We start from the raw sequence: 26,232 nt of genomic DNA on the forward strand, positions 1-26,232 counted from the left end.
AGCATTTAATATTGCTGTGCCCTCATCACCTGTCCCAGATATTGCAACCTTCAACCAGGATACTCTCCTTCTTCCTATACTCCTTCCTCCTCTGATCTTTCCCTGTATTATCAGTCTTAGTAGTTCATATCGTTGTCCTCTCTTTACGTGTCCCAGATATTGTAACTTTCTTAATTTTATTGTGTTTATTATTTCGTATTTTTAGTTTTACCCATTTCTCGCAATACTTCCGTGTTCGTTTTCTTCTGTGTCTGTGTCCATGCTATTTTAATCGTCCTCTTGTAACACCACATTTGACATGACTGTAGCTTATTTATGTGTTCTTGGTTCAGTGTCTAGCTTTCAAGTTCTTTCAGCTCATCTACATTCATATCCATGCATCGCTGAGCTATCACATTAAAAGTAAATGACGCCTCTCTGGTTCCCAGTCTGCTTCTTAACCAGAACTGCCTATCATCTATCCCTTCTTCCAGTTTTTTGTTTATACGATGTCAGTATTTTGCAAAATTTGTTTTCATTCGATCGGTTATTGATTTCATCTCTCAGGCGTCGTCTTATCGATTTGTGCATTTCTTGTCTTTGGTTTTATTTCCTATCTGATTCTATGCCATGGCACTCGAATATGTTTTTGTTGATATAATTGCGTTTCTATATCTTTCTCTAACTAATACATAGTCTTCTCTCTGTCTGATCTAGTAATGACTTACAAAACAATAGATCAGAAGATTTAAGCCTCATTCAGAAACCACATGAGCTATCTACTATCCAGAAGAGATAATTAGACTCTTTTTACTATGTAATGAGAGGCGAGAGAGGTATCCTACCTCTGCTGATCATGCAGGGCAAAATAAAGGGAAAGAAATCAAGATCAAGAAGAATCTCATGATTAAGCAATCTTCGTGAATAATTTGTCTTCATCTCCATTGAGCTCTTTTAAGTTGGTAGCATCAAAGATATGAATAGCTAGTATGGTATGTTTAACAGTAAATGGTTAAGTTCAATTAGTTACCACTATAAACAGCTCGGATTAACCGATAATAGTATAAACGGCCCGGTTTCAGGTAAAATTTATTTTAGGCTTTATTATGGGAGTACCGTCTAGTCAGTGTTAATTGCAAAAGACCAACTCTGTCTACCTCGGTGGCTTATCGCTCCGGGTGGGTCTTAACAATGGGCCAGGTCAGATAAATTTAATAATATTTACGACCGCACTAATTGAACTCAAACCAATTACTGTTGAACAAACCATACCTCCGATGGCATAAGAAGCTAAAAAACGACAAAAATTAAAAAAACTATCACAATACAAAAAAATAACCATCGCTATTGATACAATAGCTATTGAAACATACAAAGAATAAAATAAGTGAGAATCCTTCTACGAATAGCATAGCTTTATCACTTACTATATTATGCAATCCATTCCCAATATTTTTAAAAATATAAAAAACAACTGAGTTGTGACAAAAGCATTTTATATAAAAAAGTAGTAAACTCAACAATATCCAGATAAACAAATTAAATATAACAAATATTTTAGTACATCTTGTAAAACACTATTTTATAATCTCAATAATATGCTGTGCCTGTACAGAAAGTATAAGTATCTTGTCACTTGTGGTTTAAGGCCCAGTCTACATACAACATTATCCAGCTACACTTAACAATTATTGCGCACAATCTTATTCACGCAAACCAACGAATTACACGCTAAGACAAATTACAGTCGATGTATGTACAAAATAAGTCTTATTATAAAAACCATCCTCAAGTAATAATACAAAGAATTTCAAAAGATCGCCTATCCGGAGACGGTCCGACATATTTGTGTGCTTTGCACCATCTTCTATAGTACAGGACCCGCGATATCGTGATCGATTTTTGCAGACAATTTTAGGATCGATTTTGCGATTTCTATTCGATAGAAATTAGTAAATTTATGGATTTAACAAGTTTATGTCATATCTATTTGACTGGTCTATACTACGTTCGATCCCAAGATAAGCCAGGCGCAAGTTTCAGACGCCTAATCGGTTGGTGTGTCATGTCGTTGCAGCTTGTTATAGGTTAAAGCTGCGAGGACACGACACACTCACCAGTCACGGGTCTGAAACTGATGTCTCAGCTTATTTTGGGAATAAACGTAGTATAGTAAACAAATTGTGCAACAATCAATCAGTAGCTAAGAGTACAAGTATAAATAAGTTAATCAAGAACACACTGCAAAAATTACTGAAAATTTATCATAATTCATGGTTATTAAGATTCTATCAAGATTAAAAGGAGAAACCGAACAATTAAAAATAAACCCGGAAACTCAATTTAAAAAAAAAATTAAATCTTTACTGAGCTACAAGTACATACTTAGAATAGTGGAGTACCTAAATTCCAAATTTAACTAGAAACAATGCACAAGAGCAATTTTTCTAAATGTAAATCTTTCGACAGGGTTTAACATACACGAGTTATATTCGAAATAAACGAATATGGATATAGCGCATGTGAATCATACCTAATCTGCTGCCAGAACTTCAGAGTTCTGATAGGACAAGTACTATCAGAGCATGGGACTCCAAAGGTGGGAGTACTATAGGGACCAGTGTTGTGACGTCTATTGTATAATAATATTATACAGTGAGCACGTAAAGGTTGGAATAAATTGATTTTCTCGAGAATGGACGACTTTGAAAAAAAATACTGAAACAGGTCAATTTTTATTTTTAATTATATAATAAATAAATAAATAAATAAATAATATAATTATTTTCCTGTTTTCAAATAGCAGTGAAATGTTTTTTGAAATAAATAATTTACACACATCCTTTTTTTTTGTCAATAAATTGAATTAAAAAAATTTTTTTTGGACACCCTGTATAAATAATTATATTAATGTTTATATTACTGAATAGAGAATTAAACTATCTTTCAAATGAGCTACCACACGACCCCTACTCTCATTTTAAAAAATCATCGATGACGTCATCAAGCCCAGATGGGTGACATCACTAGTATGGTATATATGCCAAAAAGTCGTAATTTAAAAATAAAAATTTACTTATTTCGGGATTTTTTTTCCAAAGTCGTCCATTCTCGATAAAATTAATTTATTCCAACCTTTACGTAGCACTGTATACACTGCACAACAGGAACATTCCTTTTCAACCTTTACGCTGATGACAAATATATAGAGTTCTGATAGAATAGGTACTATCAGAGGACAGGACTCCAAAGGACTACTATAATAGTGTCCAGTGTTGTGATGTCTACTGTGTAACATATACAATGCACAACAAGAACACATATATAGCGACCGAACACAGGAACCAGAAGATAGCAGGAAATATTGATGCATATGGTATAAAATAACTGTATACCTGTTATGTTTAAGAGGATTTGGAAAACATCAGAAGACTAATAGACCTATCGAGCGGACATATTATGAAGCTAAATGCCTAATAATCATAATCAACAAAGCCCTGATCTTCACTATTCACGTGAAAGGCATGAGTTACAAAGCAGCAACAGCTCCAGTGAGCATCAGAGGACTTACGGGTAGATGGAGCAAACCTGCCTTCAAAACCAAAACTAGATTTAAATAGTACCCACCTACGTAGCTGAAGGCTCCCTGTTCAAGACAACAAATCAGGTTACTGACGTACCCTGGAAGCGTACGATATTAGTACAATGGAAGAAAAAACGCGCGTAAAATTTTCCAAACTGAAGAACCGCCCTAACCACATTCTTCGAGGGATAGTAAGGTATGATGTCTTCTACTGATGGAAATACAGAAGACCAAAACCACAACTGCTTTAATGTATAGACACTAGATGGTATTGCTGACCTAGCTCCTTCCTTGACTACACTTAGTTGGTGGTTGTTTTGAGGGACAGACTATCCCAAAAAATTAAAAAGGCTATTAAAGAGGAGTTTGGCCACCAAAACAATTTATATACAGCAATCTGTCAAAGAAAGAACTAACAAAAACTAAGTATGAGTGAGGGTAGTGGAGTGTCTGGAAAACATTGGGCTCGAAGGGTACTGGTGATTGCTCTAATGCAGTGAACAGTGTGTAATGTAAGTGATCTGATGGCTCAGGAGATTGTAACCCCTGGAAGCCCTGATGAAGTCTTCAGAGAGGAAGTCGAAAGCTTGGGGCAGTGAAATTCGAAGCGGACACCATACCATAGGTCTATTAGAGATGCTTTAAGGAAAATCCAAACGTTAAACAAATCATGGTCTTCAATACTGTTGTTCCTGGTGTTTTGGTAAATAAAACTTAGCGAAAATGAAGTGAATGTAGACAACGTGTAGTAGAGTGACAAAAAATGTGTGAAAGGAATGCCACCATCTATCAACATTTAAATGGAAAAAACTCATTTTCAACGAGTTATAGTGAACTAGACTGATTACAGACTCCACCTATAATCAGTCTGGTAAAAAACTATTTTAAAAAGTGGAGACTAGAAGTGGAGGTTCATTCAAAGCAAACATTTTTCGAGGAACCAAAAAAGAATCTTTAAAACTATAACAAGAACAGTAGTTGAGAAACATGAATGTTAAGGATAAGGACATGAAAGACTCTCATGAATTTATATGGCAACATGGACAAAACAACGTAACAAAGAACAACATTTATATGCATAACCAAATATACAAGCCCAGAACTTAGGTAAGTAAAGAGGTTCGCACTAATAACGATAGAAGCGAAACTACAAAAAAATATTACTAAATAATTAGTTACCAGAAGGAAAAAGAAAAAAGAAAGAGTAAGATCATGACGGATTAAGAGTATTTAAAAAGAAAATTAATAATATAAACATCGGTAGCTGTAAAAAGGAATAACTTAGGAATGCATGGAAGAAAATTCGCAATGAAACCATCAGTGGACTGCGTTCTTAAATCTTTATGTGTACATAAACCATACCGTTAAATCAAGCCAAAGAGAACATACCTAATGGGAGCATGTCACCATCTTAACCACTTTAATTTCTACAGGACAATTTGCACTTACAGAGAGCCACAGGAAAGTATCTGCACAAAATAATTTCATAATTATTGATATTTGTTATAGATTTATAGTCCGTCCGCTATAACTTTTCCCATGCGGTACGATTCATTTTCAATCAAATTAAGTCAAAACAGAAAGTGAAACCTACGCCGATGTGTGTAGTATATGTATAGAATACAGTATACAAAATGTATATACACATCGACGTTCGTTTCAATTTATGTTTTGACTTAATTTGATTGAAAATGAATCGTACCGCATGGGAAAAGTTATAGCGGACGGACTATATATCACTATTACTACCTAATGTCTTATTTCCATATATCAATCAGTCCTAAAATCAGTCCTAAAATCTCCCCCAAAATTGTCCACAAAAGCAAACGTAGCGATCCATCACGGAATCTACTATTTTATTTGCACAAGCCCAAAAACTTTTCGGAAAAATTAAAAAAATAAGTTTTTCAGTAAATATAACAAATATAAATTTACTCTTTGGCACTGCAAAGAACTTTTTTTTAGGGGTTGGTATTCGTCAACACTTCGCCCTAAGTGAACTAAGTTTGAAGCACTTATTTTAAAATACTACAAGAAAATTAGACGTAATTTGAAACTAGCAATGGGTGTTGAGACACAAAAAAATACGGAAATGGAAATACAATTGGTGAAATATGAACAACTGTGTAACAATTTATTGCCTAAAAATACATTAGATGTTTGTCGTGAATTTTTGTCTAAAAAATATCAGTCACAAGTACATAATTAACGAATAAAAAATATTAGCAACATTTGGTATCCTACAATACAATAGTAATTCTTCATATATTTTTAATCAATTATGCTATATGAAGCAATTGCAACTTTTGGATAGTTTCCTTCCTTTATTTATAATTTAATTAGTTGCTCAATAATATAGAAGCAATTTTAACATAAATATAAAAACCAAAATTATGGCGAACCTACTCGTGAAATAAAAACAATCAATGGTGCATGAAAAACTTGAAAACAGGATACAGTATTATCTAGAGATGATATATTATAAACATTTGATGCAATCAAATCATAATACTAAGTCACATAGAGAAAAATGGAGCGGTCCATTTTAGTAATAACTCTTCAAGACACAATAAAATACGAAGAAATCAGGAGAAGAACCAAGGTGACTGAAGTCATCTAAAGGATAGCCAAACTAAAATGGAGATGGGCAGGACACATGGCTAGAATGACAGATGGAAGATGGACAAACAAGTTATTGGAATAGAGACCAAGGGAAGACAAGAGAAACCTAGTTCGACCACCTACAAGATGGAATGACGATTAAAGAAGGAATAAAAACTGAATGAGAGCGGAGCAAGATAGATGGGGTTGGAGGAAGGGGCCTATCTTCAGCAGTGGACTTTTGAGGTTGATGATGAAATAACAATGAATAATATAAAACGTAAGGATTTGTGGTATAAACATTTGGAAGGGACCTTTGTAGATCCTATGCCAATGCGTTCACTTCTATCTAAGATTTTATTTGTTCGACCTCTTTTTATACCATTTTGAGCATTCTAATCTAGAGCACTTTTCCAATTTGCATTTGTAGTGTTCTTCAAAGTAGTTTCCCCAGTCTATGTCGACTCTCCTTTCATAACTTGCAGGAAATTACTGGGTATTTTTTTGGCCTGTCCTCCCTCTGTTATTGCACAATAAAGAGGTTGTTTGATACATGGTTAAAAAATAGGAATAAAGAAACAAACGTTCATATGGTATCCATTGATATTCCAGAAATCGTATGGTAGGGTACTTCGAAAAAGGCTCTATGGTAAGCACTCGATAAAAAAGTAGTTCCCAGAAGAATGGGGACCATGGAACCATTGGTAGTAGAAGAAAAGGTAGAAGGCCGCAGATCAAGAAAAATATCTCCTACGAAGAACACTACGGGCAGACCAAATGTAGACTCTGGTGGGAGAATCCGTACATGAATCCGTCCATCTGACACAGCACCGCAGTCAATGGAGGACAAGGGCCCAAGGAAAGGGGAGGAGGATTGCACCAGTTCTGAAGACTTAATCCTTATTTATTCCCAGGTGAAATAAAATTTAAATTTGACACTTCTAGGCACTTAATATATACTAATGATATCAAAGAAGACTTCTGGATATGACATCTGTATGAAGAGGACTAATATTGATATGAACCAATATAAAAACTTATGGAGAAACGTATAATGGATAATGGATAAAGGAAAAATAATAAATAATGATCGAATGCGATTGTATTGGGGGCAGACTGCATGTGTTAGGGTTGGGAATCAGTGCTCTGAAAAAGTAAAAATCAAGCGTGGAGTTCGACAAGGCTGTATATTGTCACCAATGTTGTTTAATCTTTACGCTGAAACAATCTTAAGAGAAGTGTTGTAAAACGCAAAAGAGGGCTTACTCATTAATGGTATGCTTATGAACAATATCAGATACGCAGATGACACTTTGTAAGTGACAGAATCAATTGAACATCTTCAAGCGTTATTAAACCGAATGGTGGCGTTCTGCGCGATATATGGACTCAACCTCAACGCAAGAAAAACAAAGTTTATGGTTATTAGTAAACAAGCAGCCGTAAACAATAATAACTATAACGTAACAATCGGTAATGACTCGATTGAACGAGTAAGTAATCTTGTATATCTGGGTACTCATATTAATGAAAGCTGGAACCCTAGTACAGAAATAAAAAGTAGAATTGCCAAAGCAAGAACAAGTTTTATGAAATTTAAGAAAATCCTTGCAGTCATGATCTAAATTTGAAACTTCGCTTAAGAATGGTTCGATGTTATATATTCCCAGTACTACTTTACGGGGTTGAAGCACGGACCCTGACAGAATCGCTTTAAAAAAACCTAGAAGCATTTGAGATTTGGGTCTACCACCGTATTCTAAAGATCCGTTGGGTAGAAAGAGTCACAAACGAAAGAGTTTTGCAACGTTTGAATAAAAGTTGCGAAGTAGTGAACACGGTTAAAAGGCGCAAATTGGAATACTTTGGTCACATAATGCGTCACCCAGAAAAATATGACATACTTCACCTTGTCATGCAAGGTAAAATAATGGGAAAAAGAAGTGTGGGCCGCCGTACAACTTCTAGGCTTAAAAACCTACGCCAATGGTTTGGGAAAACTAGCACTGAACTATTTCGTGCGGCTGTAAATAAGACAGTGATTGTTAATATGCTGGGCAACATGAGAGAGAGCCAACGATCGACAAGCGGTCTCGGCACCTTAAGAAGAAGAAGAATGATATTATTTTAAGTAAGCTAATAACATATAATGAAATGGCTACACATTGCTACACAAAAATAATGGGGAAGCACCGTATATAAAGATCGATTTCTATTGTCACAAAACAAGAGTTTTCATAGAGTTACATAATTATTCTTTATTATCCCATTATTTTGAATGGGATACAAATATTTCTTAAATCAGAAAACATCAAATGTATTTTTTAGGCTATCAAAAATTTTTACAAAATATTTACACAAAGAAAAAACATTTATTCCTTGTGATCACTGGGACATTACTTAGGATTTCCTAATAAAATATTTAATTTTTCACCGCGAATATTTTAGCAATACCTTCCTATCACCAACTACTCTTTTTGCTAAATAGGTCGATTAATATAATCGAATCACAACTACTCGATATCCAACACGATTTCGAATATTACGTAAAAATTATTTTATAATAACTGACAATGTATGATTATTGCTCTCATTAATTTTAATTTTATGTATTCGTTTATCATCGGCACACGCAGAAAATTGAACATTAAGAAATTAATTTATCGATTAATCTATATTTAATGAATCGATTATTCGATGTCTTATAAATCGATTGTTATTATTTTTAATACGAAATAATAAAATTTTTAATAATTAAAATAAAATCAAAGAATGCTTTTAACTTGACTATAAATAAGGTAATATAAATGAATTACCTTTTTATACAAAAATTTACATATTTCATTAAGATATCCTATTTTTACACTGTTTACTCAGTGTTTATTCACTTTCACTATTAAAAAAATTATTATTGGTTTATTTAGAAGTATGCAAGATTTAACGACAATTTTTTCAATGATGGTTTGCTTCTTAAAAAATAAATAACAAAAAATGTTTTTTGCTGCCAAATTATTACTAATCTGGTAGCCTTCTTATTAGGGAAATTTAGCAACCTTATATTTTTTTATTCATAACATAAAAAATAATTTTAATCACAGTATTATCAATAATAAAGTTTTATAAATACCCAAGTAATAATTATAAACGATCTAGTGGATCTAGTTTAAAAATAATGACCAAACTGCGGATGATTGTATCGGAACAGAAATGTTCTTACAGACACCTCATTTTCCAGACCTATCACCATGTGTGCCAAGCGAAAACGTTGACAGAAGCATTATTGGCGCCGTTAATGAATGAAATGGATGACGCCTTGAGCAAAAATAAATAGTGATGTATCATTGTCTTGATATAGAAAGGGCATTTGACAATGCTTTACACGCAACAGCATTAATAGAACTTAATTAAAGCAGGGTAGATTGTACGACATATCTACCACTGCTCTATTTCATATATGGTTGGTAGAGATGGAAATAGAACAAGCTAACTTCTGTATTTCCACAACTAAAGACTTTTCCATTGAGGATGAATTGTGTCCACACATATCCTAATGGAATAATTGATTATATAAGACCGTATATAGTATGACCAAAGAAGGTATCATTAGATCCACTTCTCGAGTTAAATATGAGTCTTGTGGTCTATCCCAAGACTACATACCAAGAGAGTATAGCTTTATAAATGATTTCTATATGAAATGGGACAAAACTATCATTTCTAAGCTAAACACGAATGAAATAAAGTAACTCACAGACGGCTCTAAAACAGCATGAGGAATTGTATTATGTATGTAAGAGCCTAGAACTAATCTCTCAAAAAGCCGGGGTAAAATGCCATTCTTCTTTAAAAAGAAAACTTATCATGTTGGAATATGCTCTTTACTTTGGACAAATATTGGGAATCAGGGATTGTCATAGGAAAATGAAATCAACTAAAATAGGAATATTTAGTTACCCTCCTATGGATACCTGGACATATATAAGTTAAGAAGGACAGAATTAGTCAAAAAAGGACAGCAAAAACACCTTTTATGGGACTGGGACCCTTTTGCAGAATCCATGTTCTTTTTTAACCAGTTTAATTTCTAAATATACTGCTCGAGAGAGTTATTTTGAAATGCAGCCATATTATTCTTATAGGTTTTTCATCTAAGAAATTCGTCTTTCGTGTTATGTCCCATATGTCTATTGCAATCTTTTTATTTTCCTTCCAACTCAACCCTTATCTACAACAATTGTATCTGAGACCAAAAACAACTTCACTGGTACTATCTCATTCCTATAATGTTCTAGTATAAAATCCAAAATGATTATATAACTTTAAAGTGAAAATAGCGTATGAGTCACCCGATGAAAAAAAAGTATATTCGATATAGTTTCATGGTTTAGTGAGCATTCATTTCTTGATCACTACTGGAAGGTTACTGGAAGGAGGCATTAGAAAAACATAGCATATATTTTGTAAACAAACTAGGAAGTTGAAAATGAACTATGTAAAAATCGCATATCGCTAACTTGTTATTGCATCTTTGGATGACAATACAACATAAGCTTATACCAATTAGATCATAAATAAATTATTAATTGTATAATTGTAATTTCTATATTCTGAATATACTTTTAAACTAAATACGTATATTCAATATACAAAAACCTAGTACGTGTCGAAAAACAGATCATTATATAAAATGTGACGTAATTGTCAAAAATTTGTACACAAGTCCTGCATACTTCTACCAATTAAAGTAACATTAGTACGAAAAATCACCAAAATCAATCAAAGCTTACAGTTCCATCTTTCTTGCAGTAAAAATGACACTAAAAGAGTATTTTAATTCGCTATCCCATGGTGATGGTGGCCCAAAACTACCCCAGAAAACGGCATTGGTCACTGATGATGTTTTAACGTCCCATTAGCAGAAACGTGGTGGTTTACAATATGGTGCGGCGTGTGCACCTGGTGCGAGGGATGGTGATGAGACCCGTGGTGGTTCTGGTTGTTGGTAGCCGAGTTATTGTTATTCGACTGCTGCGTTTGCTGTCTTTGCGAGTTCTTCTTATTTTTCATTCTTCGGTTCTGGAACCAAATCTTCACCTGGCGCTCGGTCAAGTTGAGGTTCCGCGCCAACTCCCATCGTTTCTGTTTGGAAACGTAGGCGTTGAACAGGAACTCTTTCTCCAACTCCAGCGTCTGGTATTTCGAGTAGGGTTTACGTTTTTTGCGGACAGTCACTTGACCGGTCCATTCGAGGGGGTTGGTACCAGCTCCACAAGACACTGATCCTACCATGGAACCCAGCGAACCTGAAGCAAAAAGAGATGGGGATGATCCCCACATAACTGTGAACAATTAAATATTCATAACAAGGGAAAATTTTAGCAATTAATTTTCAAGGTTCAGTTGCAATTGTTTGTTATCGTAAACTGTTATCAACGTTAATTGATTTCTCATTCCAATTGCTTTGTTTTCTACTAAAACAAAGCTATGGCTACGTGGGATTTATAAATTAATTATTATTAATTGAATTTTTAGATAAACATTGGTATTCTAAGAAATACTCCGGAAAAATATGAAAATTTATTGTACAAAAATAAGGAAAATGTTGAAAGGTTATAGAAAATTATTTTATTAAAGAGTACCTACTAAGTATAATATAGAAAAGGGCATTTAGCACTAAAAACCAGAATAAATCTATTTTTAAATACAGCACCTAGAGACTTGCAACTTTTTGCATTTTGTTCAGGATGATGTCAGGAAAAAAGTCTACTATAGAAAAATAGGTGAAAATGTATTTTAAACAGCATTATAAAGTGCATAACATGCATCGAGAATCGAGAAGTTCATAAACATGTCAAAATAAGCATAATAAGGGCCAGATTTTGTTACTCGGGGATTTTTGGGGTTGCTGAAAACGAATACGCCATCAGAACCGACATCCGGAGTAGAGATGCATCAAGTCAAACTAGTTTGATTTTATTCAACAAACTTGACTTGACTTGAAAATCAAACTTTTTCTGTAAAAAAGTTTGACTTGACTTGATTTTGATATCTTTAGGTTTGACTTGAAATCAAACTTCTTCAAACAGTTTGAAGTTTGCATATCATATTGCGCAACGTGTTTATTTCCAATTCTAATTAAAAGCGTACCGACTTTTGTTTTGACTTATTTGGATAGGTCTGAATCTGTACTCTGCTACTCCGCAAATTAGTTTGTAGTTCATATTAAGAAGTATGTGCTTGGCTTGTTTATTACGTTCCTTTTGAAGTGTGTGCTTTATGAAATAATATCTGAACCTGAATATTTTTCGGCTCAGAATATGTACCAGATCAAATTAAGTCTGATTTTGAAGGTATCCCTTCTCTTCCACTGCAAAAATTAAGAGAAAAAATCTGTAGTTGAAGAAGAATTAAGTAAGAAAAATAAATGTACTGATTTATTTGATATTGCGGCAGGTGATTTCAAAACAATGAAAATTGAAAAGTGCATACTTGTATTACCTATGTAAAAATTAAGAACAGTGTTATAAAATGACAATTAATGAACTAACTCTTTACAACGACATTGCAAAATCACAAAAAATTCATTAAACCTACTCTATCAAAATATAATATTTTATTGTTCCTTCATAAATTTTTGTTAAAGGGGCCGTTTAAGTACCGTAACACAATTTTACAACCTCTTTATCCCATCTGTACCTTTTTCATCTTTTGTTGTGAAGGAAGGTCCAGCTATTTATTGCAAACATGTGTTACTGTGCTTGGTCTGGTAATACAAATTTTAAGATTTTTTCACTTGAATACTATTGTCGTATTGTAACATGAGCGGAGCGTGCAGGAGCAATATAATACAATCCAGGGGTTCTATGTACAATATAAACGAAAGTTGAAAAGTTAGGACATTGTGATTACATAGTTTTTTTATTTAAGTTAAAAAACAATGTTATGTAATGCGCTGTTCTAACCCCCCTCCCCCCGTATAACGCGCCGTAACGTTTTACATGACTCCCTCCCCCAACTTCATCATCATCAGTAGCTCGACAACTCTTTTTGGGTCCTGGCTTGTTCTAGGATTTTCCGCCATGCTATTCTGTTCCTTGCTTTGTTCTTTCAGTGGGTACTCTCAAGTGTTTTCAGATCTTGTTCCACTTGTTCCACGCATCTAAGGTTGGGTCTTCCCTTTGACCTTCTCCCTACTGGTGTTTGCCTCATTATATGTTTTGGTGTTTCGGTCTCCAACATCCGTTTTAACATGGCCCATCCAGCGCAGACCTCCGATCTTTATGGATGTTATGACGTCGGGTTCGTTGTATGCTGCGTATAGTTCAAAATTGTATCTTCTGCGCCATACGTCATTTTCTTTCACCCCTTTATATATGTGTCTGAAGATTTTTCATTCAAACGTACCTAATAAGTTTTCATCGCTTTTCGACAGTGTCCATGTCTCTGATCCATATATAAGGACCGGTTTTATCAGGGTTTTGTATATTTTTATTTGGTTTTTCTCGTGATGTGGTTAGATCTTAGATTTATAATTAGTCCATTTACTAACTTGCGTTACCCTCCCCCAACTTGCGTTACGTAATACTTTAAAGCTTCCAAAGTAGATTAAATTACACTTGGTATGATAAAAAACTATCCAGCGAATTCTTTGTTTTAATCTAGTTAGTGACACCCAAATATAAAAAAGTTATATCGATAAAACGAAACTTACCAGCAAAGCAATTCTAAGCATACAAGAATCATTTTCAAAAAATTTACCCTATTTTGATTATAATCGCTTCCTGTATCAAGATACTTTTAAGTGGCACTCATTGTATTATTAATTTTCTTATCTTAATTGGCAACTAACATGTCAATCTCGACAAAAAAGTATAATATTTACAAAATAAATTATTTTTTAAACTCTTTCAAACTCTATCAAACTAGTTTGACATACACTTTGAATTTTCAAACCTGTACGATTGACCAGTTTTACTTGACTTGAATTATTTGTCAGAAAGATTGAGTTGAGTTTGATTTAAAATTAAGTCAAACTCAAGTCAAATTCAAACATTCAAGTCAAACTTGTGCAACTCTAATCCGGAGCGCCTGGTGTCTAGGGTCACGTCATCTTCTGGAGTTTCGAGCGATTTCGGCCCTAAATTAATGCAAAGTGGTTACGCGAGGAGTTTTAGGGCTTACAAAACACGAATACGTCATCAGAACTGACCCCTGGAGCACCTGGTGCCTACGGTAACTGCTAAGGCAGGTCATCTTCAGGAGTTTAGCCTTAAATCATCTAACCTTAAATGCATGCAACTAGATTACTAGGCGGTTTTTGAAGTCGCTGAATACGAATACGCCATCAAAACCAATACGCCGGACCATCTGACGCCGAAGGTCACTGCTAAGGCATATTATCTTCTGGAGTTTGTAGGCTTTCTGGGCATCAGGTGCACCAGGGGTTGGATCTGATGGCGTATTCTTGTTCAGCGACACCAAAACCCCTCCGGGTAATCTGTTTGCATCTGTTTAGTACCGAAAACCCTCTAAACTTGAGATGGCGAGACATATCAGTAAAACTGGGCACCATGTGCTCCGGTGGTCGGTTCTGATAGAGTATTCGTCTTCAGGTACCCCAAAAACCCCCCGAGTAACAAAATCTGTCCCGTAATATTCTTATTTTGACATGTTTGTGCAATTTTGGATGCATTTTATGCGCCTTAAAATGCAACTCTGCATTTCCACCCATTTTTCTATAGCAGAATTTTTAAATGACATCATGCTGAACAAAATGCAAGTCTCTAATGCCTGGTTGCACGAACAGATCTTAAGCTCTACCTTACCTAAGCTCTACTTATAGATAGGGCGTCCTTGAGTATCACTTACGTTGCACCATAATTTTAGATTCTTACCATATTATCAATTATACTACTACTACTACTATCGGTTTACAGCGTTCTCCGACGCCTTCCGACTCCTAACCGCCATTCTTCTCTGTTTAACCTTAGACCTGGAGGAATTGCTCTTTCCTCTAGTTCTTTTTCAATTCCCTCCCTCCAGCTTCTTCTCGGCCTTCCTCTTTTTCTTCTCCCTTGTGGTGTCCATGCCAAAATCTGTTTAGGGATCCTGTCGTCTGGCATTCTCTGTACATTGCCGTACCACACCAGTTGTTTTGTTTTTATGTCATCAATTATTGTATGTGTTACTCCCATCATTTCTCGTATTCTCTCGTTCGGTATCCGATCTCTTCTTGATTTGTCTGCTGCTCTTCTCCAGAAGTCCATTTCTGTTACTAGTAACATTTTCTGAGCTCTTTGTTTCAATGGCCAAACTTCACTGCCATATGTGATTATACTTTTAAGTATGCTATTGTATATGAGCTGTTTGTTCGCTTTAGATATTGTCTGGTCCCACAGAATGCCGTTCATCATGGATATGGCTTTTCTACCCTGTATGTTTCTGTCTTTTATAGCAGCGTCGAGTGTTCCATCTTGAGTTACCTTCATGCCCAAGTACTTGTATTCATCGCAGTGTTTAATTTCTACCCCATCGTCTAATGTAATGGACTGCTTTGTTCCTCCAATACACATGGCTTCAGTTTTCTTAATGTTGACTTCGAGACCCCATTTGTTATATTCTTCTATTAGCTTCCGCGTCATGTAACTTAAGTCGTCATGATCTTAAGCAATCAGAATTTGGTCATCAGCGAAACATAAAGTGTACAGTGTTGTGTCGTCATTGAGAGGGATTCCCATGCCATTACATTTTCTTTTCCACAGCTTGAGTGCTTGTTCCAGATAAATTTTAAAAAGGGTAGGCGAAATACAACAACCCTGCTTCAATCCTTTCGTGACCTTAAATCCCTCAGACATCCTTAATCCAGTTTTAATTTTTGCAGTCGTTCCATTATACAGACTTTGGATTGCTTTGATAAGATATCAATTATATCTATTATTATATTATGGTAATCTTATTGTAATATATTATAATTATATTATATTAATTCTTATGATATTCTCGACTTAAGCTTAAGATCTGTTGGTGAAACCGGGCATTAGTGCTGTATTTAATAATCGATTTATTTTGTGCTAAATGCCCTGGTCTAATGATAGTGATGGAAAACTGAGAGACAAATAGATGGTGTCAAAAATTATTGAATTTAAATTATAAACATACATAACCTCCAAGATTTTAAATATATATTTTTAAACATATAAGATGATTACCTACAATTAATAAAACACTAAAAGGAAGAAATACAACATAAGTAAAGTAATAAAATAAGTAACAATCTTAAGTTTGACAAGCTAAAATATACCTAACAATCTGTTTAGTTCAATTAGTGTTTAACAATCTATAATTACCACCAAGTCTAAAAAGGTAATAACGATGGCAGGTATTTGCTAGATGTTCTAGTCTTCATAAAAATGCCTTCTTAATAATTCAATTAGTTCTCTACATTTTGTTATTCTGAGCTCAAATAAAGGAAATGTCCAAAATTTGTTAGCAATTTTATATAATTTGCATTAGCAGTTTAAAAAATTTATTCTAAGATTATTTTTTTCTAATTACATGGCAGCTGCACATTATTTTTCTGAAATGGAAAGCTTTCGGTGATATTGAAGCTTACTAGTGGATTAAAGAGATTTTGTAAGCTTTGTAGTGATTCTACGACTAATGCATTTTATAGCTGTTAAGTATTTTTTATATAGTCACTATGTTTAACCCATTCAGTGCTCATGCCACCTTTGCGTGCCATGCCGATACTTAACGCTGTGCGCGTGTCACTCATAGGTGACATAAGTACCTATATTCATACTAATTTGAGTTTTTTGTTAGCGCTAGTAGTGGCTGTGAAAAAATATATATTTATATTTTAAAATATGTGTAAAATGTTTTTTTATTTATTTTTTACGATCCTCTATATAGTCTATAGGAACATTAACACTATAGTTTTGTAATAACTGATTCTAATTTTCTTATTAAACTATTTTATGCATATTATTTTTGTAAGACAACATTAATATTTTGTTACATAACCAGAGCGTGTATCTAAAACTGAAACGGGAAATCTACGTGGAACCTCTTCTAGAAAAAGAGCTATATACAGGGTGTCCCGAAAAGATTGGTCATAAATTATACCACTGATTCTGGGGTCAAAAATAGGTTGATTAAACCTCACTTACCTATATACAATAGTGCACACAAAAAAAGTTACAGCCCTTTGAAGTTACAAAATGAAAATCGATTTTTTTTAATATATCGAAAACTCCTAGAGCTTTTTTATTGAAAATGGACATGAGGAATCCTTATCATAGCAACATCTTAAAAAAAAATTATAGTGAAATTTGTGTACCCCATAAAAATTTTATGGGGGTTTTGTTCCCTTAAACCCACCCAAACTTTTATGTACGTTCCAATTAAATTATTATTGTGGCACCATTAGTTAAATACAATATTTCTAAAACTTTTTTGCCTCTTAATACTTTTTTGATAAGCCAGTGTTTATCGAGAGATTTTGAATATTTGTCGAATCCACCACCTATTTGTATATGGTTGTATGATTATAGACACCTGTTAATAATCTGAAAATTTATTTATAACTTAAATTTTTTGGTATGTTTTGAAAAAGAAGCCACATCTCGATAAAAGTTGACTTACCAAAAAAAGACTAAGAGACAAAAAAGTTTTAAAAACACTGTGTTTAACTAATGGTACCACAATGATAGTTTAATTGGAACGTACACAAACATTTGGGGGGTTTAAAGGAACAAAACCCCCATAAATTTTTTATGTAAATATAGTAAAAAAGTAGCTGCATCTCGATAAAAACTGGCTTATCGAAAAAATACTAAGAGGCAAAAAAGTTTTAAAAACGTTGTGTTCAACTAATGGTACCACAGTAATGAATTAATTGGAACGTACACAAAAGTTGGGGGGGGTTCAAGGGAACAAAATCCCCATAAATTTTTTATGGGGTGGACAAATTTCACTATAATTTGGTTTTAAGGTGGGCCTGTCATAATAATGATACATGCCCGTTTTCAATAAAAAATCTTTGAGAGTTTTCGATATATTGAAAAAAATCGATTTTCATTTTGTAACTTCAAAGGGCTGTAACTTTTTTTATGAGCACATTTGTACTAAGGTAAGTTAGGTTCAACCGAACTATTTTTGACCCCAAAATGTGTGGTATAATTTATGACCATTCTTTTCGGGACACCCTGTATAATGCATACTGAAGTGATATGGAACACAATACCCAAAGAAAACAAAAAAAAAGGTCTTTCAGAGCATGTTGCTGAATATTACCCTATATGGAGCGGAGATATGGCCAATGACACCAACAATACGAAATAAAATAAGAACAGATGAATTGCACTTTATGAAAAGATGTCTACAAATCATCAGAAAGGATAGAATAGGAACAGAGGAAATATGGAACAGAATGGAAGTAGAATGTTCAATTTTAAAAAAGTTGGAAAACTGAACCCTGTTGTTTTCCAAGTGGGGAACCACTTGCTGTATGTAGTTCGGGCTCGTACAAAAAATGCCAGAGCATAAGTGGCCGAAAAGGATATTGGACTTCCTCTCCGTCTTCTTACCAAGACTTGTTATGTTGTTATGGGATGGAAGATGTGCATAGGAAATGCTATTATCGATAGAGATCTCAAAGAAAATGACTGGGAGAATAGAGTGCTGTGGAGGACGAAAACGGTGAACTCATAATGGGAAAAACCGAAGAAGAAGAAGAAGAAACATACATATAAGTGATAACTAAACTAACCTAAGAGCTAGGAAAAATAAAGCAGACACTCGGGCGAGATGAAGAGTTACGACAACACCATATAGAACGCAGAACAACAACCACAACAAAATGATTAGATCGAAATTAATGAAATGCCTTATTACCCTCTGTAGGCGAAACCATACCAGTAGCCTTTGCCCATTGTTATTTGATTTGAGATATCCCTGGAGTTTGTGTTGTCTTATTGTCGGTCTTAGGTTAGGTTCATTGTCAATTTTTGCGTTGAAGTCTCCACAGATTATCTGCATGTCTTGTTTGGGGATTCCCTCTAGCCTTTTTTCGAGTTGTTCATAGAAGTCGTATTTAATATCAATTTATCTTTGAAATTTCCCTTAAATAGGCAATTTTGTTTTATGTTGGTTCAGAGGCGGGCAAGCATCTGTACTGACGACGGTTACACCAGAAACAGCGCTGTCTGCAGATTATGCCTTGCCTCTAAATCGAGATAAAACATAAATTGCTTTTAATTCACTTCTATCTTTACTCAGATTATGAGTACTAAGAACCATTTCTTGTACCTTTTCCTAGATGAAGGAAAACGGACTGTGATTGCATATTGTGGGATCCTTTCCGTTTTCTATTTTTCGTCATCTCTATGCCTTGTAAATGGTAGAAGGCAGAGATTCAGGATGCTATTTTTAATACTATATTCTGTATATGAGACCTTCCTACTTTCTATTTTCGTATTTGATTGTGTCCTCTTTATCTTCTGTTGGTGCATATGCAGATATAATTAAGATATTGTACCATTTTCCTTGCAATCCAATATAACACAGGCTCTCACTAATAGGCGTAAAACGTATAACACTGTTCAAGTATTCTTCTTGGACCACGAAACCTGTGCCGAATTCGTGTTTTCCTATCTGGTTTCCACTGTAGAAAATAATCGTCTTGTTTTATATTATGCTTATGTTCCAGAAGAATATCTAAACTGAGAAAAATACTTTCTAAATTTTCTTATTTTAGAAAGAAAAATGTTTCTTTCTAAAATTTCTACAGAATATCTAATAACTTTAGAATATGCATGTGTCTTTCATCAATATTATTCAAATCATGTAAATATAATTTGTCCAAATCTGACCTCTGTTGATAGCATTAGATAATTAATTCTGTGTATATGAAGACGATAAATAAAATTTTAAAACATATGTTAACTAAAATTTCAATCTAATTGATTCAATGTTTGTAAAATTTAATGAGCCGCAACAAACAAAAATGTCAAATAAATGTGTCAAATAATAAATTAATAATATCATTGGAAATATTGTTGTTTGTTGCTAAGAAAGATAAACAAATACATAATACAGAGAACAAAAGGCAATATTATTCATAACGTGTAGGTCTCAATTTTTTTATTCCTTCAGAAGCAAACGCAGTAAACATTACAAGGACAATAATAATCTATAGGTATTATAATACAACTATATGAACTTAGGCAATAGTACTAGTAGTAGTAGAATAGTGGTCTCGTAGTAAACAATTCAAAGTATATCTACAGCTTTGAATTGTTCGCAAATGTAGTACAAGTATCAGGCAAGAATACTTTTACATAGTATTTTTACTTCTTTGTTTCCCATTCTGTATCCTTTTCGTTTGTTGACGCTTTTGATTATTTCGTTCATGACTAAATTGAAGAGCATAGGGCTCATATTTTTTTTGGTTTCAAAAAAACTGATCAAGCTCGTTAGATTATGTATGAATGTAAATGTCACCTCTCCTCTTTAGTATAGGTATTACTCCAGGAAAACAGAAAGACAGAAGACTAAAAAGAAGGTTACGAAAAATGGTTATAAGGGAGGGTTCAAGTATTACGTAACGCGATTTTTGAAGATTTTTAACCCCCCCCCCCCTACGTAACGCACTCTTATGGGAGTTTAACTATTGCGTAACGCAATTTTTGAAGATTTTTACACCCCCCCCCCCCCCCAACCTGCGTTAGGTAATACTTGAACGGTCCCTAAGGTTATAAAAAACAATAACTGTTAATTCTATTTCAGAAGGGCATAAATAAAAATTAAGAAAATTTATCTCCAAAATACGTAGGTACAATATACAGTTTATCAACTTAAGTTGAAACCATATGGGAAACTTTTTTATTACCTATTAATTTTGAAAAAAATGTTATTCTTCATAAAAAGCTCTGCATTACCTAAAAGCTAAGATGCAAGCATCAGATAATATCAAATTTTATCAATCTTATACAAGGTATGTCTAAAAATATGAATATCACTCAAGAGTAAAGTAGCTTTATATTTCATAATTTCATAATAATGAAAATTGTTATTATGAAAAGTTGTTTTAAATTAAAAACTATGTTTCAACATGCAATTACATCCATAATTTTTATTTATTAGAAATATATGATAACTCTTTCACTCCGAAAAAAGAAATAAGCAAATTTTCACAAAACAAAATATATTAAAAATCTAATAAACATTAAAGAGTTAATAATCTTCTTTCTATCGTAACGGAAGAGTTATCATTATTTTAATAAATAAAAATTATTTTCTTTGTCGGTGAAAATTTTGCAATTTTTTTAATTAGAAGGATGTACCTAATTGCATATTATAATATAGGTAGTTTTTATTTCCAAATAAATTTTCAAACAACTCTTAAATGAAATTCTTATTTTTTGACATACCTCGTATAAAATTAATAAAATACCTGATAGTTAAGATTTTTAACCCATGCAGAGCTTTTTATGAAGAATAATTTTAGTTCGTAAAATTAATAATAAAAAAGTTCCCCATATGGTTTCCAGTTACGTAGACACCCTGTATATAATTCATAAAAACATCAAATTAGTTAAACCTTCTAATTTTACAGTAAACAGAATTAAATCTCACACGTTCCACGACAGGTGTCAAAACTAAACAGAAAAAAGTCTACTAAAGTTTCATCTGTATTTTAATAGCAATTGTTTCGAACAGGCAACTATTGCTTTCGTATTCAACACGACATAATTATTGTTTATTTACTTGTTTGAACACAAACGGATTGTTCGAAATTGACACTTAAAAACTAATGTGCAAAGCAAATATTATGGTGTTCATAAATTTTAACAACCCTGAGCCCGAGGAGACCCCGAGTAGTCCGCGTATCCGTCGCGTATCCCAAATCTCAGCCATCAATACGGAAGGAAAATAGGCCAGGCTTTAGACGAAAGACGGAATATTAGTAAAATGAATAATGTAAGACATTTTCGAATACAAAAACCTTAAAAGTTATGTTCGTTATTGTTTTGTGTTTGGTGCTTTTCTTTTTATAGGCTGTTGATTATATCCAAAAAGAGGGCTTAAAGAACTACAACGTTGCATGTGTTTTAAAGGAGTAAACGTTTATTGTTTCACATGTTCAATGAACCCCAAATATGAAAAAACCGCGGAGTGCTACCATTGACTATTTAAAGGGGTTGAGTTTTTGAAAAAGACGTAAATTAGTCCCTATGCACTAGGATACATTAGTATGAATTCTATGCATATTTCGTACGTATACATCTACAAAAAAGTTGTTCAAAATTAAATTTCCCATCAAAATATCACTTTCTAAAGTCAAAAATATTTTTTTAATAAGACTATATTCAACAAGTGCAGCAAAAATAAACGCGACTACACGCGATATTGTTTTTTGCTTCATAACTATTTTGACGGGGTTATAACTAGAGACTTCTTCGCAGAAAAAAACTTCTATCCTTCATTACCAACGAAAAAACAGGAATAACTCGAATTGAATACAATAAAGACAAGAAAATTAGAATACCTCGGATACATTACACACGGGGAGAGATACAACTTACTCCAACTGATTATGCAGGGAAAGACTTAAAGACAAAGAAGCACAGGGAGACGTAGAATGTCATGGTTGCGCAACCCGAGAGAATGATATGGATGTACATCAAATAAATTTTTCAAAGCAGCCATCTACAAAGTGCGAATAGCTACGATGATTGCCGACCTGCGTGGCGGAGACGGCACTTAAGGAAGAAGAAGAAAAAGAAGAAATTAAAAGAAAATTAAAATTTTCAGATCGAAATAGAGATATCTGGTTTTATGTGCATGTATAAGATGCTCCATAATCCAAAACTATTTATACTATTTAAATTGGGAGTACCTACTAACATTTTCCTCATCGTTACACGGATTCAAAATTGAATGAAATTAAATGAAGATAAAAAAAAATTAAAGGCATTCAAAATGTTAATGATGTTGTAAATAAGTTGGACTCGCAATTAGTTTGACACCAATAAAATTAGAAAGAACATCACATCTGGGATTGCACCAACAGTAAACCACTAATTTAACAAGAGCAGGAGAGAAGAAAATTGACCATTTTGATCAATAACAAACACAAAAATAATTATTCCGACATCATAATTTGCGGTTATCGGAAATTAAAATATCCAGAATTTCGTTATTGATGTGTAGCTTAATTGCTTTGGATTTTTCTAATAAGTATTTCAAATAACACAGAGATTCATTGGAAGAAAGAAAATTTAAAAATTTTTGGTATCCGCCAGAACGAAACTATATAAATACCTTCGGACTAGAATATAAAATCAGTGAAATGGTAATCAAGATCTATTTTTATGGAATTAAACATGAATGTGATGATTGTGAAATATAACAACATTTTTTAAATTACCAGAAAATGTCAAGAAGTCTATGTACCAATAAATAAATGTTGACTTGCAGCGACATAAATAATTAATGTACTTTTGTCGGCAAATTTATCCTACTTAGTTTTTGTAGAGTCATTACCAGTTATATGAGAATAATATTTGGCCTGTTAAATATTTAGTCACCATTTTAAATGCACACATCACAAAAGTTGTGAAGTTATCCATTAAAATTTTCAAATTTTTCTGCTTTTTACCGTTACACCTCTTTATGGTATAGCTACAGGTTATTCTACAGTAAGTTTTAATGTAGTTATCAAGCTTAAATGTGTGGATATGTCACCAAAGATTTAATAAATATAGTACAACGCTTCTCTCCTTGTGGTGTCATTCACCACTTAGCATATATCACTATTGTATATCATTAAGTTAATGTTATTATTTTTTAATATATAATCTTCTTAATATTTTTATAAATAAAAATCTTCGTAAAAATAGATGTATTTCTTATTGACGTTTTATTGATTACTGTCCCAGAGATTCGAAGCATTCCTCTCCAATACCGCAGCTCAAATGCATCAATTATTTTCCTATCTGCTGCTCAAATCAGATGCATGGTTTCAGAGCCATAGCTAAATATTCGTAAAACCAGTATTTATATAAGAATGATCTTAGCGTTTTTGTTATATGTGTGTTTTTCCTATTTTAGTGAGGTTCGACATACGGGTTTTACCCATCCGTATGCGTCGTGAATTTCCTGTTCGCATATTCCATTATTGTTGAAGATTCTGCCTAAATAAATTAAAAATTTAACCATTTAATGCTCTAAATTTATTTTTTTTTTAGTTTGTCGATTATCAATATTAGCTCTTCCTCACTGGGCTGTTAATAATATCTGCAAAGCTAATATAGAACACCTTTACTCCACCTACTGAGATACTTCTTACCGATTAACATAAATATCTAAAATATTGAACCAGTCGTCAGTCTTGAAAGTCTAGATATTTCTACATACACCGAGAGAAAAAAATTCTTGACATAAAGAAACTTTATTAATATTTAAGAAAGATCGACTTGGCATATTGCCTAAGAAATATATCTTTGTATGTAAGATATAATTTTCTAAAATATTTCAAATAAATTCTACTATAGCCAAAGAAATATATCTTAAACATGATTGAACTATCACTTTCTGGCAAACTTCAAACCCATTTATCAGAAAGAAATTACACTTGACGTTAATTAATTTTATTAGTCATAAAAATATATTTTCTACACATTAGAAAACAATTCTTTCTGAGCAATAATATTTCTTAGTAAGGAATATTATTATTTTACTATTAATAATTTATTTATTTAATGTTAAGAAATATATTTCGCAGAGATAAACGTATATTTAGAGTTAAGTTAATATTTCTTGAAAATAAAGTGATATTACATACGGCGAAATAAATCATTGTGTTAAGGTAAAATCATTATTTATTAATAAAAAAAGATATAAAACGTTATTATTACATAAAAATATTTTCTCCACCCTTAAACCACTGGCTTCTACACAACAATAAAAGGATGGAGAGGCAAATCCAACTTCCTCAAATTTTCCTTCTTTTGTTAATAGCACTTTGTATATCAGCAATTCACTAAAACAAAATCGTTATGTAGAAAGAGTAAACTTACTTTAATAAAATTTTTTTTATAAAGATATAGATATTTATTTTGACAAATTTAGGAAATACAAAAAAAAACAAATACACGGCCCCACGTAAGAACTATTAATACTAATAATAATCAATCATATTTAGTTCAAACATATGGCATTATTTAACCTACATATATTTGTTTATTTTTTTCTTTTTGTTAATGAAATATTAATTATTTATCTGTATAATATTAAGTCACACAATAAACATTGTTAGCTAAAACAAGAGGGAAAATACAACCAATGTAAAGCATTGAAGCAGACATAATAATATGTAATTTTCTTAATTTTTATAATCTAAAAGAGACAGCATACCTAATCATTAAGAAATTTTATTACGGGAAAGTATTATTAGTTTACATCTAAGTCATTTAATACATATTAACTAATTCACGGTTTTCGGCAATAACATTTCTTAACCATAAACATATATTTCTTTTAGACTAACTGATATCTTTATCTCAAATAAATTAACAGAAAAAATCCTCAGCGTTGCACCCGCCATGTTTGATATAGCGTTATATTGTATATTTTTATAGAAGACGATACATTCAAGAAACCTATTATAGTTGATACATAAGTATACACATTTTTAAAAAGGTACTTACATGTATGAAGTTCTGGAAGGTCCCGCAGTTGGTTAATAACTCCTTTCTTAATATTGTTCTGAGGCTATATATTATATCATTCTGTCCCAGCTTTAAATTGTGGCATATTTCCCAGTTAGAATAATAAGCTCCTTTATTTCAGAGTCGTCCATCATTATACCTAAAAAGCATATAAAGATACTATTATATTTCTTTTTTAACCATTCGGATGCGCAACAATATTATTATTACATCTTAAATTACTCAATTTACTTTTATTTAATACCTATATATGTACGTACCTTCAAAGTATCCGTTAATTTTTAAAGTACACCAATAAATCCAACATCCATCTATATGAACATGAACATATCACGC

At 32.9% G+C, this 26,232-nt stretch overlaps 1 protein-coding gene across 2 annotated transcripts in view; it reads right to left on the reverse strand.

Annotated features, from left to right (window-relative positions):
- Positions 1-5,188: 5,188 nt before the first annotated feature.
- The window catches only part of LOC114346330 (homeobox protein abdominal-B-like), a 638,798-nt gene continuing 617,754 nt past the window's right edge, over positions 5,189-26,232 (reverse strand). For both annotated transcript variants that reach the window (XM_050643652.1, XM_050643653.1), the window contains one exon: positions 5,189-11,466. In XM_050643652.1, the coding sequence (XP_050499609.1) occupies positions 11,051-11,466 (416 nt within the window). In that variant the 3' untranslated portion in view covers positions 5,189-11,050. The remainder of the gene's footprint in view (positions 11,467-26,232) is intronic.

This window comes from Diabrotica virgifera, chromosome 2 (assembly GCF_917563875.1).
Source record: "Diabrotica virgifera virgifera chromosome 2, PGI_DIABVI_V3a".
Taxonomy (NCBI): domain Eukaryota; kingdom Metazoa; phylum Arthropoda; class Insecta; order Coleoptera; family Chrysomelidae; genus Diabrotica; species Diabrotica virgifera.